Genomic DNA, 14,507 nt, shown 5'->3' with positions numbered 1-14,507 from the left:
CGAACTTCTCGTGTGTGTTAAGAGTGGCACTGTTGTCCTCCAGAGAATCTCTGAACTTCTTACAATTTGTGCCATGAAACCTGAGTTTTTGTGGACCTCCACAGATTCCCCTGATGATTGTATATGTGGGCAAATGGTCACTTCTAAAGCTGTTTACGCCAGCAAACCACGACGCAGATAACAGCAGGGATGTACGATATCAGCGTCACATCAAAGACACTCGATGATTTTCCATGGACCAATCTGGCGCTGCCCGCAATCCAACGGTGGTAGCGACGTTAGGAATGTGGTTTCCCCGAGATGATGTGCTTCTGCTGCTCCAATGTGGGTGATGCGCATTGAAGTCACCCGTCAGCACATGAGGTGGTGGCGTGTTGGCCAGAATAGAAAGCAAAGGCTTGGTGTCAAAGCGCGCTCTAGGAGGTATGTAGCCATTGATGGCTGTGAATTGTACGGCCTTGTGTTGCACCGTAGCCACGTCGTTTTCATTAGAAGAGTACTGGGGTACACTGTGGACAACAAATTTGAGGTCATTGCGAATTGCTAGTAGGACCCTGCTTCGATTCATGTCGTTTGTGGATTCCGAGAGCGAATATCCAGAAATTCTAACCCAGGAGCGCAGGTTAGATTCCGATATGCCGATTATTGGGAAATGGTGCTTGCTGATGAACTGCCGGAGGTCAGATTATCCTGGGTAAAGTCCGCATGCATTCCACTGAAGTATGGTCCCCCTGATTCCGGATATTTTGTAGGCGCATTGTTGTGCCGCTGCTCAATGCCAGTGTTGTATGATGAAAGCAACGACATCGAGTAATGTTATAATCGCGCGGACCACGAAAGACTTGAAATGAGCCAGGAACGACCGCGCAGCATCTAGCAGCACTTGCCATGAAGAGCTTGAGGTATGAGTGGGCAGCTGTTGCTGCAGGCCCGCTTGGGCTCGGCGAGGACCTCTCTACGCCATTCGTGGTGGTGTTGATGCCGGCGAAGCAGGCTCTGAACTAGAGGCAGATGATGCGACACTTCATATATAATGTCCCTGTGATTCCAAATGGAAACCACATTACGTAAGCCAACGTGGAAACGTTCTGAGCACGTATTTTTCTAGCAAAACGTTCCCAAACAGCAACATTAGGTTTTTATCTACAGCCACCTGCAACCATCAACTTGTCAGCAAGTGCCGCTATCTAATACCAGTCGAAGCACATTTTCCCGTGGTGTTTTTTACAGCCGTCATCTGAGCAACTTCGTTTGCTTTGGAGATGGGAAACATTTTTGATTGTTTTGTTTGTGTGATCTTCATTAGGGGGACCTAATTAACTCCAAAATATCGACTATGTATAGGACAGAGGCTCATACGTCTTGAAAACATTGCGAGAATAACTACTATTCTAAATAGACTCATCGGGACCGGCAGGGTTATTTTGCTAAGCGTGACGCATTCAGTGCTCAGCAGACACCGGCGTCTCTATGGCGTGTCGTTCTCTTTTAAAGCAGCTTTAAAGCTGGACTTTCGCACGGCTATATCGTGTAGGATGCGCTAATGACCTCTTCACGGGAGGCACACCCCTCGACGCGCATCGCGTGATAAAGCGGGCCCGCCATTGGCGCCTGCGGGTGCTGACAGCGGTCGATACCGCCGCTGCGGCAGAGGCAGCCAATCACCTCCGCAGCCTCGCATGCATGCGTCCCTGGGTCGTTTCGGGCAACGTGACTGGTCTCGCGCCCGGCAAAGAGGAACTGCGCCTTCGCCAAGAATGAATGGTGCGTTCTCCCGGCCTCCTTCTGTGAGCGTTGCACGGAACCGAACGGCTTTGAGACGTGGTCGGCAATACAGCCAAATCAAAGGTTAACCAAGCGAAACCAAGACTCAACAAGACTAAGCCAAGGTTTTGCTTTGCATATCCAACGATAGCTAAAATAGGCCCCAGCCAGTATTTTAGGTTATGCGTTTGTGTTTTTCTCCATTTGAAATGTGTTCTTGTGCTTCAGTGTGGTTCTAATTTTTTAATGTTGTTTTTATGCAGATGGTGGGCGTCCGCATGGCAAGTTTTTAATTAAGGGAAAAACAAGCGTTCACCAACTGCGCTCCTTATTCCTCAAGGGGCGACGAGTCGGATATAGGTAGATCTGGACACCTCTGATGATAACGATTAAGAGAATGCCGCAAAGCTGACTGCTCAACGAAACTCCGCTGTCAAGAAGGGAGCCTAACTGAAATTGGCCTTGATATCGAAACTGACTACTGTGACGAGAATGAGAATACCGACAGCACCGTGGGCGAAAAATCTTCTGGACAATCAGCAGTACCTGCTCAACTGGCAAAAAAAACTGTAAATGAGCCTACACAGAAAGCATTGAATCGGAGAAGTGGCGATATGGATGCTGTGCTTGCAGATTTTTGTGAACAATCGGACCACGATCACACGATTCTCTCTCTCCATATTATACTTTTACAAACTGTCTTGGGGACGAGAATGTGTTGAACAATCCTGTGGAACAAACATACCTCTACTCTTTGCAGAATCGAGGGTACTCAGTAACTACAAATGCGAAAGAAATGGAGGAATTTGAAGGAATTCATGTCGTCTCCGGAGTACTGAAATTACCATCGTACAAGATGTACTGGAGCCAAGCCACACGTTTTGCCACTGGGACAGATGTGATGACAAGGAATCGGCGTAGCAAACTAAGATGTCTATCTTATGTGAGCGATGAAAGTGTGAAGAAGAGAGAGAAAGTTATTTGTGAGCCTGCGGTATAGCTAAAACTAGGTTTCGCTACCTTCACCGCTGCATGAAATGGCTCGCTCTGAAGCACCCTTCAAAGGCACGCGTTATATAAAACCACGCTCAAATCGGCGATTCTGCGCCAGAGAGAGAGACAGAGAAAGAGAGCTCTACTAAGAGCAGGCACAACTCACGTCGTTCGTTGAGCACTTGTATCCCCCAATACACGTGCTCAACATTTACAGTCGCCCGCGCAAGCCCCGCATAACTTTTAACGAAGTTTTCTATCGAGCACCTAAATCTGCCCCTCGTGATTGTTGGGGATTTTAACGCCCCGAGCCTTCATTGGGAATACCACTTCGAGCAGGCCTGGGGACGTAAGCTAGCGGAGTTAATATCCACGCTTCGACTTATGCCACTCACGGACCTGGCATGCCCCACGCGTATGAAAAACTCGGTAACTCCCGACACGTGTCCCGACCTATGGCTAGTTAGAAATAGTACCGACGCTACTTGGGAAAACCTGGAGAAGACACTTGGCAGCGATCATTGCCTCCTTAGGATTACCCTCTTGGCGGAGGCTGCTACAAGATAGCGGGGCCATGCCGAACTAACCAACTGGCAGGAATTTAGGCTGCAACAAGTTCCGGTGTTCTCCTCACAGACAGCTATACGGAGTGGGCAAAACAGATCACCGCCTTACAAGAGCAAGACTTTTTTTTTATACCACACTTTGCTTAAGAGCAAGTCGTTACAACAATTAGACCACCGGAAACAACCCAACTGTTGACAACCATCTGATGCATATGTGGGAGGCACGACGGAGCCTTACTAAAAGATGGAAAAAACAAACTTAATCGCAAGCTGCGAGCCCGCATCAGTGAAGTAACTGGAAAAGCGGTGGAATACGCTGTCAACTCAGCGACGGAAATTGGATAGAAAGATGCAATTCGGGTGCGCGTGTCAATGTGATCAAAGAGGACATGGCGCCTTTTTCGTAGTTTCATTGACCCAACGAGAGGGGAAACGTGTCGTCAGTTCCCAATAGCCCTACAAGGGTACCGAGGTACGACGACCCAAATCGCGGATACTCTATCTGACTGATATCTCTGGCACACGGAAGACCCCAGTAGACCTGAGTACCAGTACGCAGGCAAGCAGAACCCAGACATTGATGTCCCCTTTACACTACAAGACCTTCGGGAAGCTTTAGCTACGATGCGCAGAGGTACAGACCTGGGAAGAGACCGTTTAACAGTCCAACTATTGGCGAACCTCTCGGACCTGGCCTACGTCCAAATGTTACATTTCTTAAATCAAATCTGGGAAGGCCTTCCACTCTCCCAAGAATGGAAGTCCTCCTTGGTCACTTCTATACTCAAATCAGGAAAAATTGTTAATATTCATAATCTCAGGCCAATTTCGCCCATCTCATGCGCGGGTAAGCTCATGGAGGCAATGGTCGGGGATCATTTCTCTCCACACATTAAGTCCACGGGCCTCTTTGCAGACACTATGTTCGGGTTCCGCCCAAATATGTCAGCACAGGACGTCCTTCTCCAGCTACAGCGCAACGTAATTCATCCAACTACAATGCGAAAAAACGATAAAGCCATCCTTGCCCTAGATCTCAAGGGGGCATTTGACAACGTCCGGGACAGCAGCATACTAGAAAACTTAAGCACAACGAATAGTGGCCGGAAAGCCTTCGCATACGTCAGAGATTTCCTCTCCAAACGTCAAGCATTCCTTTGGATTAAAGATGAGGAGTACGGTCCATATTACATGGGTACAAGGGGTGCTCCACAAGGAGCGGTCTCGCCGCTGCTACTCTTTAACGTCACTATGATGCAGCTGCCGCACAAATTAGTTTGCAGCTACCGCACAACAGCTATGATGCAGCTGCCGCACAAAGGGCATGCCGCACCATGCCCTTTGCGCCGGTGACATAACAATCTGGAGCACAGAAGGCAGCCTTGGGGAAATGGAGGACCGCCTTGAAAGGGCTGCCAGCATTGTTGAAAGCTTTGCTAACGACTGCGGCCTCCAATGTGCAACAACAAAATCAGAACTTTTGCACACTAAACTCAATCCTAAAGACAACACATGGCTGTACATCTCCTTTTTAACAGGTGGTCCTATCAGAGAAGTGGAAGAAATCAGGATTCTCGGTCAACTTATTCACAACGAACTTAGCCCAGAGACCACCATTGCCAAACTGAAGCGAACAGGTTAACAGGTCGGACAGATGATACAAGGCGCATCCAACAAGTGCGGTGGGTTACGGGGCAGGAACGCGCTCCGGCTCGCCCATGCCTTTGTAACTAGTAGAATCCTCTTCTCCGTACCCTACCTACGTACGACCAAACAACACGACAATCGCATTGACGTCATCTTGAAGAAGGCCACCAAGCAAGCCCTTGACCTCCTGGTGGCTACCTCCAACACCAGGTTATCGGCGCTGGGAGTGCTCAATTCGTACCAAGACTTGAAAGAGGCTCATCTCACAAATCAGTACACGCGGTTCGCACAGACGCCGTGGGGGCGCCACTTGCTTGACCGCCTACAAATCAAACACGATTGCACCCCAGAGGAGACGTGCAAACTCTCAGAGTTGTGGCGGCACAGGTTCTGGGTGCATACACTTCGGCGTAACAAGGAAAAGCACACTCACGTTTGCAGGAGGGAAGCACTCGCCAGGACCCTGGAAAGGAGACACGGAAATAGGCGAGGTGTGTCCTACGTTGATGTGGCAGGACCGTCGCCTCTGGGGTTCTTCACTGCCGCTGCAATTCACAGGGACCATCAAGGCGATTGGCTCTCCTACCGGGCTTCTAAGTTCACGCAAGCCGAGGTGATTGCTATAGCGTTCGCCCCCTCGGACCCGATGTCAAGGCCATCAATCACGGTCTCGCACCGAGCCGGTGAAAGTTATTTAGCGGGCACGGCACGACCGTTGGCCTACAGTATTTTAAAATGGGTGGTGTGGTCCGTGGTCTCTGGTGCATCAGGGTCTGAGATGTAACAAGGCCGCGCACGCGGCTGCCCGAGCGCTTACCCACCGGGCGCCTCACCCAAGCTCTCCCGGCTCGGAGATTAGCAAACGACGGCGGTTTAGAGAAATCGTAAAACATTACTGCGATAAACGCCGGCTTTACCCAGCCCCTGAAAATGGTCTGAGAAAGGTCGATGAGCGAATACTGCGGCGCCTGCCGACGAACACATTTATGTGCTCTGTAGTAGCAAAGCACTTCGACCCTAAAACAGATGGGCCGTGTCTGCACTGTGGCAAGGTTTCCGACACCCTCCACATGGTGTGGGCATGCCAGAGCAACCCTGCGTTATCCCCCAACCCTTCCCCTACCGGACAGGCATGGGAGGCAGCCCTGCCTAATTGCTAGGGGCTGGAGTCTCAAAGGGCTCTAGCTCAGAGGGCGAGAGCGGTGGCCTTTACCAATGGGTTCCCGGAATAGGGCCGCAGGCCCTCTCTTTTATTCTCATCATAAAATGAAGTTTCACTCTTCTTCCTTCTCCTTCCTGAAGAGCACCACTTCAACCACTACCAGTCCAAGATGTGCATCTTGACATGATGGGTTATTGGACTATTCACGCGGGCAAAAAACGAAGGTTTAAGCTCTGTTACGTCTCACTAAAGCAGTCTCTGCCTGAAATGCAAAACGCACTTCCTCCTGAACAGGGAAAAAAACGGTTTCAAGGACTTCCACAACAATTAGGCGCACCGCAGACTGTGTGTAGTTGGTGACATATTTCACACCCACTGCGTCCAAGGGATCCTACTTGGAATCATACAATAAAATTATAATGCTCGAACGTAGCCTTGTATTTTCGTTTTATTTTTTAATGTACTAGGTTTATGAGGGCTTCACGTTAGGGCGTTAAATTTCTTACGACCATTTTTTGTAATTCGGCACTGAGAGGGTAAATTTAAATGTGAAAAGAGAAAAAGTAGGAAAACGAAAAATAAAATATCGTTCCGGAGCAGACTATCTTTATTTTTTTACTGACAGGGTACGATACCCCCTGAAAGTATTTCGGACTAACCTACTGGTTCCACCCACCGCGGTGGCTCAGTGGCTAAGGCGTTGCGCTGCTGAGCACGATGTCGCGGGTTCGATTCCCGGCCGCGGTGGCCGCTTTTCTGATGAAGGCGAAAAGCAAAAACGCCCGTGTGTGCGAGATTTCGGCGCACGTTAAAGATCCCCAGGTGGTCAAAATTAATCCGGAGCCCTCCACTACGGCGCGCCTCATCGCCTGCGTTGCGTCGGCGCGTTAAACCCTACAATCAATCAAGCTACTGGTTCCGCTTGGTGGCGCGCAAGCAGTGGAACGCGGAATACTTGAATTAAACCGAATTACCTCAACTAATCTCGACCTTGCTTGTCGTAGGAGGAGTGAAACGGGAGGGGAGGAGCGTGACAACGTGACCTGTGACAGAAAAGAAAAATTTAAATATAGAGGCCGCAGAAGACTGTCCTTTGTTGAAGGACATTATCAGCGAAGTGAACAGATGCGCGGCCAAAATGTTTAAAGAAGCTGGTTCTGGCACGCACACTTTTCACACATTAGGTGAACATATAGATGTCTTACCATGCTGCGTTCTTCATTTCAGTTATTTTATTTTCTTTTTACGAGACCTTCTATTTATGCCCGAGGCTTAATAAATTGTACATTCAGCTTAGTATCAGGTGAGTGCAGTTTTGTCGCCGTGACGTCATCCATGATTGTGGCAGCTGGAGCCCCTCGTTCTTGCACTGCTTGTCTTGCGGCCTTAAGAGAAAGCCGAAATAACCTTGGTGCCCATTATTTTGTTTGCTTTGTATTTAATATTCCTCACGCGAATAAGGCCAAGTTTGAACCTTCGTTTGTTGTCTTTTCTTCCATCATGTCCTAAAGGCCTGCAGTGGAGGCCGTGTTGAGGAGGTGGAAGCTATCGTCGGCATACGAGCCCGCTACCGGGAACCCCGTACACCCGCTGACGCCGATGTCCTAGTTGCCTGCTCGACTGTTCCAGGTAATTGATCACTTGCATGCTTGGAGAAGCACATCTACACTGACTACAACATCCCTCCACCCCTGTAGCTGCAATATGCTCGATCTCCTAGCATCCATTTCAGTTGTCCGCATCTGATACACCCTGCACCTCCTGGCCCAGTCAGGCTGGTATCGCGGCTGACCAGGAAATGAGTTTTGAATGGTTTCGTCAACCAACCACATGAAGCAAAAACATGTACACGGATTTTAAACCGAAGCTTTCTACGTGTTCAAGCCAAACGGTCTTTCGCGACCGTCGATGTCAACAGAAAACCCCCCCAAACAAACAAAAAGAAATTACAGGCACCGCTAGAAATGGAACATACAAAGGATAGAAAAACGCAGCCAGAGCTCCCGGGTTTCCGCACCAGAGAATAGTGTAGCGAAAGCGAACGAGGAGACCAGACGTCCGGCTATCCAAGATGGCTACGACCGACTGCCGCGAGAGCCGCCTGAATCTGGCTGTCCAGCTCGTGCAAGGCTCGCTGCTTGTCGAGAATTATGTCCAGAAGCGTCTGAAATTCGAGAGTCAGTGCCGCCGGGTTCTGCAGGAGTGCGTCGAGTGCCGTCATCTTCTTCGTGACGGTGGCGCGAAGAACTCCCCGGCGGCGACGAAGCGATTCCATGGCGCGAGTCGGCGGCACCAGACGGCTGGGGGTTTTCGGCACCAGAGAATTGTGTAGCGAAAGCGTGTCTTACCAATTGAGCCACGAGCACACGCGGGGACAGCGGAGACAGACGGTGCCCTCACAGAGCACAGTTGCGGGTTTAGCCCCTGCGTTCTCGCTGAATAACATGTTATAGCGACACGCGACCTCTCGCGCGGCTGGGCACTCCACCCACGTCGTGTGTAGCGGCCGTGTGCGCGCCAGTGGCTTGTCCATTTCGTCTTTAAGAGCTTCGACTCGTGTGCAACACCGCTACCAAACAACGGACTACCATCCGTGGAACGTGCGTTGACTTAACGCTCACGATGAATATAACTGCGGTGAAAACGTAGTCCCAGTGTGTATCGCACCGATCATAAGGCTGTTCTGAAGGTCGTGCTGAAGAGACATAATAAAGAACCTGTTACGCACGCAGTGCAGCGTGTGATTATTAACGCAAGCAGGTCATAGTCACCCGTGATAAGTGCTGTATAAAGCATCGCGTCCAAACCGCCCCGACGAGGTGGCACTTTTTTGCGCTGTCTTAAGTGTTAGTAGCTTAGCGACCGCCAACCGATTTTTATTGAGTCCATGCTCTCTACCCTCAGCACAAATGCATCTCTGTAACCGTTTCGAAGACACATCTCTGCTGATAATGCCTAAGAACGTCCGAAAACGGGATTGTTAGATCTGCCAGCCTCCCGGTATGATAGAGACCGCCGAAAAAAAATGCTGGCAACTATGACACCGAATCAGAATCCCAATTACGTTTACATGTGCACAACAATACCAATACATATACTCTTCAGAACTTAATTCAAACTAAAACAGTGACAAGTAGCCTACTTAGAAGAATTTTGTATGGAACATTTTACTCCTGAGCCCGTCAACATAGAAGATTTCGATTTCATTTCGGTAGAGGGCTTTAACGGTGCGTCCAACAAACTATAGAAATGTCAAACGTGCAGGAGCTTACCCCAAAAATGTTGTTTATTTTGGTGCAATTTGCCTAGTTTGAGCTTGCAAAACAATTTAAGTTGCGTGATGCACCTGCGTTGTAATTGACCAGTTTAGGCACTGATCTTTACCATCTTTCAAGTGTCCAATTTTAACTACTCTTGAAAGCACACTACAATTACTCGTTGCGGAATAATATAAAATTGTTTACGTGTTCCTAACTATATACAATACCGTCTCTCATCCGCACTAGCGACCGTGTGTTCGACATAAACCGGTTGGTAGTCCCTTTCACCACTTCATTGCCACACGTGTAGACAGTATGCACTTTCACACAGCAATCAAGCAGGAGGCAATGCGTTCCGTCAATATTGCGTTCCAGGCGTTGCGCTGCTGAGGACGAGGTCGTGGGTTCGATTCCTGGCTGCGGCGGCCGCTTTTCTGATGGAGGCGAAAAGCAAAAACGCCCGTGTGTACGATACTTCGGTGCACAATAACGATCCCCAGGTAGTCAAAATTAATCTGGAGCGCTCCACTACGGCGCGCCTCATCGCCTGCGTTGCGTCGGCGCGTTAAACCCCACAATCAATCAATCAATATCGCGTTCCCTTCGGGCAAAGGCTCGGAGCAAATGAATCTGTTTGTATATCATCCAAAAAGGAATAAACAGCGCTCAAGACAGGCAGTATGATAAGAGAAGGTATACATGTAGCTGTGTCGCGGATACTGGTTGCACAAGTGAACAGCCTTCTGGAGGAGTACCCAAAACCTTTTTTTCATGAAAGTGGTCGTAATATGAGATCCATTTTGCTACTCAAGTACTGTTGTTCGCCCTCACATGTTCTGCATGTGTAGTCGGTGCCGTTGGCTTTCTTATAGCATCGCTTGCAAAGTTTCTAAAGTGACCAAGCGTGAGTGCCTAAAAACTCACTCTCAAGTCTCAACAAGCAGGTGCTGAATCATGGCGAGTAGAATGAGCAAACGCGAGCCCTTCGTGTACAACTGTTCAGAACTGATTGGAAATATTCTCGCGGCGGTGTTTACTTCACTCTGACTAGATCCGTTAAAAATGCCTTTTGGAACTCTAGATGGCCACCAGGAGATTTCTCAGCAGAACGGTCGCAAGCTGGGCAAGTTGGTGCCGTGATGTCTTTACAAGAGAAAACTAGTGTCATACGTCTTTTGGGCTCCTAATTCTCGCCACTACACTGCCATGTTTTATACCCCTATGCGCAGGCTACTTTTCTTGCGGAACTGGAGTGAACGGCTCTTTGTTCGTGCAAGCTTTCTGCTGTGTGTTGGAAACCAGCACTGGATCCGACGACTTGTTGGCCATGTTGATGGAAGCTTATCGTGTTGTGGCGCTCTCCTTCGAAGTAAACAATCCCTCGCAGCATTACACTTACGGCACAGAACAGATGCCTTACGTGACTTCGACCCTCACCCGCCGCGTGTGCTTCCCGAGGATACCTCAAATTTGAAGAGGTGCCCAGTGCATTTCGCCACAGTGCGGGGAGGTTTCATCGTGCTTAAAAAAATACCAAAAGTGATTAAAAATTCCCAGGAGAAACGAAGGTAGAAAGCACAACGCAATTGAATACACTAATTTTAAACTTGGAAGCTTCTTTTTTTTGTCGAGTGATTGATACTTAGTGGTCCAACAGGAGTGTGATTCTTCAACTATGCGCACAATGTAATAAAAAAGTGCTACAAATCACGTCCTGTGTATTACTCGCAGACTGGGTTCGCAATGCCACCATCAAGTGAGTATGATTGCATTATTGGCCAAAGTTTTCTGGGGAGTTTATTAATGCTAACTGCAGCCCCCATGGCACATTTGCTTTCTGAAAGCTCAGTCGCAAAAACGCACTGGTAGCAAACGTTTTCCAATACTTTTTTTCATAGAGTGCTCTTTCCTTTCCCACTGAGAGCTGCCTACTGTACGGTGAGGGCCGTTGCCTACAGCGTCCGTTTGAAAATCCCTTACTGCCTGAATTCCCCGTCCATATCCCCCAAAACGTTACGCACATGGGCACATGCTGCTCCCCGAGAAATTCTTTCAACGTATTATTTTTTTCATTTAACATATGGTCCCGTTGTGGATGGTGAGGGTGTCTTGCAAACCTCAGAGAGTTGGGCGCAGGAGATCCACTGACGGGTTTAACAAAACACACATTTAATGCACACTTGGATAAACCTTAACGCCAACCACCCATGCAGTTATTTGGAAACAACCTATTAAAACTCAAACACCTAACTAAAAATGTCAAAATGCAAGTTAGGTCAAAACGCAAAAGTCTCTACAACAATTCCGCACAATTAGTCCAACTACACTCATTACATCGTCTTAGTTAACTCGTTTCACCCCGCAACTCCCTTGTTGTGTCCAACGACTGCGTCGCTAATGGACTGGCCTACCCCGGTATCACCGGCGCTGACTTTGCAGCTTTGCGCTTCCGAGACCTTATGGTAGCCGTCGACGTCTCTTGTTGATGCCGGTGTTCGATGCGTGTGGTCGATCCTTGGACGACGTAGGCTCCGCGCGTCCCGACTTGTTTCCTCGGTGGCTGCCCCAGGTAGCCGCTGCCTTCGGGGTTACCCAGGTAGATATTGACACGAAGGTAGCCCTTCCAGGCCGTCGAAGCGAAGGTCGATGGAGCGTGGACGCTGAACAGCTGGAGCCCGACCGATGCCACTGGGGCCACCAAGACACAGGTTGGTGGAGCGCCTAGAACGCTGCAGCCGATGTGAAGTCAGCCCGATCCTGCCTAGGCTCGAATGGCATCACCGCTGGCCTCGCCGCGTCCCCTGGCTCGTTCTTATAGTGCTTCTTCCGCCTACTCGTTGCGTGCCTCCTCCCTTCTCCTGGTGCGCCCCGCTTTTAACCCCTGTGTGCTTGATCGCGGCACACTCTGATTAGCTCCTTGCGTTATCGTTTTCATATTTGTACAACATGCCACTTGCGTCGGCGCGGCGTTCTCTGATTGGCTAAACAGTTCGCTACCACGTTTGGCCATGAGGCCTCAATGTTTAGGCGCGGCTTCGTTCATTGGTGCGTTCCTAGCGCGCACTACAAATTTCCGTTTCTGTTCCTTTTTTTCTTCTTGGAGTGTTTTTTGTATATCCCATCTCCGGGGCCACCCTTGACACATGACACACATGTTGGTACACTGTAAACCCCGCATTCTTCGGATAACTCATTCCCAAGAGTTAGCGCGAACTGCATAGGCAAGCAAAAATATGACATTCCTATAATAATATCAAGCTGAACGAATAACCCGGCTGGCATGGTTTTTTACCGGGTTCTTGCAGTTAACCGGCCTAATAGTTCAAGTGACCATCCGCAACAGAAATTATATTGTATGCAGCGTAGGACGCTTTGGTATTTCACAGACGGACGGACAGATGGTTGGATGGATGGATGGATGGATGGATGGATGGATGGATGGATGGATGGATGGATGGATGGATGGATGGATGGATGGATGGATGGATGGATGGATGGATGGATGGATGGATGGATGGACGGACGGACGAACGGTCGGACGGACGGATGGCCGGACGGATGGATGGATGGATGGATGGATGGATGGATGGATGGATGGATGGATGGATGGATGGATGGATGGATGGACGGACGGACGAACGGTCGGACGGACGGATGGATGGATGGATGGATGGATGGATGGATGGATGGATGGATGGATGGATGGATGGATGGATGGATGGATGGATGGATGGATGGATGGATGGATGGATGGATGGATGGATGGATTGGCGGACGGATGGATAAATGGATGGATGGATGCGTGGGAACACGAGGAAATAAAAACGCCGAGCCACAAACACATATATTAGGAACACGTCAGTAGATGACGGGCCAGAGGCAGCTATGCCTGACCGAACGCTCAGAGTTCCCGGGAGTACTTACTGCTCGCGCCACGAGGCTCGCGCCGTGACCCCCAGAGTGCTGCTTCGTCGTCTTCGCTGTGTTGATGCTGCTACAGGAGGCCCCCTCTAGTGGCGGAGCCGTGGGGTAAGCCGGAAGGATACTTTTGGAGGTCGTCGTGTGGGTCAGCAGATGGAGGTCGTCAGCAGATGTTGCGAGGCCCGTATTCCAGGGTACGATAGTCTATGGAAGGCATCGAAAACAATGCGTCGCAAATTCGCCGGGACGAGTGGACGCGGGGTGTGCGTGGAAACTTCGCAAAGCACCGGGACAGCACACGATTGGATGGGTACTTCAGAAAGGTGCAGGGCTCCGGGTTTTTTTCGAAGGGCTATTATTTCGGCGTCATCTTGTTGCGCTGATGCGAGTGCGGTGAAGTCGACGTCAGCCGAGTTGTGGGAACTGGAGATTCCGGCGACACGTGAGAGTGCATCCGCGGCAGCGTTGTCCTGCCCTTGCACGTGCCGTATGTCCGTTGTGAATTCTGCGACAAAAGACAGATGGCAGGTTTCACGGGGTGAAAATTTGGTGAAGTTCGACCAGATGACGAAGGTCAGAGGTTTGTGGTCCGCCTGGATATGGAACTCTCGAACCTCCAAGAAGTGCCTGAAGTGACGTACAGCCATGTACATTGCAAGGAGGTCTCTTCCGAAAGTGCTGTAGCCTGACTCCACGGGTGACAACTGGTGGCAAAAGAAAGCAAGGGGTTGCCAGGCATTGTCCACAAACTGTTGCAGGGCAGCTCCGACTGCTGCGTCAGATGCATTGGTCATTAGGCAAAGCAGAACTCCCGGTCTCGGATAAACGAGAAGGGTTGCCTGGGACAGCTTGGTCTACATTCTTGAAAGCGGTTAGTGCTTCTGGAGAACAAGTGAGTGGAGATGCTTTTGGTTTGTTTCCCGTGAGCATGTCTGTCAGTGGGCGGAGGAGAGCGGCGCAGTTCGAGATGAAACGGCGGTAAAAATGTAGGAGGCCAAGGAACTCGCGGAGTTTGTGTATGGAAGATGGCTGCGGAAAGTTTTCGATGGCCTGTACTTTTGATGGCAAAGGGCGAATGCCATTCTTCTCTACACGGTGGCAGATTAAGTCCAGCTCGTGAGCACCGAACTCGCACTTGGCTCTATTGACGATAAGGCCATATTCGGTAAGGCGACTGAAGAGTAGGCGAAGGCG

The 14,507-nt window shown here is 49.8% G+C and overlaps 1 protein-coding gene across 2 annotated transcripts in view; it reads left to right on the top strand.

The window, feature by feature from the left end:
* The window catches only part of LOC144166128 (caspase-7-like), a 227,072-nt gene extending 215,988 nt beyond the window's left edge, over nt 1-11,084 (top strand). For both annotated transcript variants that reach the window (XM_077695742.1, XM_077695743.1), the window contains 2 exons: nt 7,644-7,761; nt 10,622-11,084. In XM_077695742.1, coding sequence (XP_077551868.1) covers nt 7,644-7,761; nt 10,622-10,866 — 363 coding nt within the window. In that variant the 3' untranslated portion in view covers nt 10,867-11,084. The remainder of the gene's footprint in view (nt 1-7,643; nt 7,762-10,621) is intronic.
* Nucleotides 11,085-14,507: the final 3,423 nt, after the last annotated feature.

Source organism: Haemaphysalis longicornis, unplaced genomic scaffold, assembly GCF_048455015.1.
Source record: "Haemaphysalis longicornis isolate Haplotype H1 unplaced genomic scaffold, Haemaphysalis longicornis Haplotype H1 scaffold_16, whole genome shotgun sequence".
Taxonomy (NCBI): Eukaryota; Metazoa; Arthropoda; class Arachnida; order Ixodida; family Ixodidae; genus Haemaphysalis; species Haemaphysalis longicornis.
The sequence above is the reverse complement of the archived record's forward strand: the minus strand, read 5'-3'. Positions and strand labels throughout refer to the sequence as shown.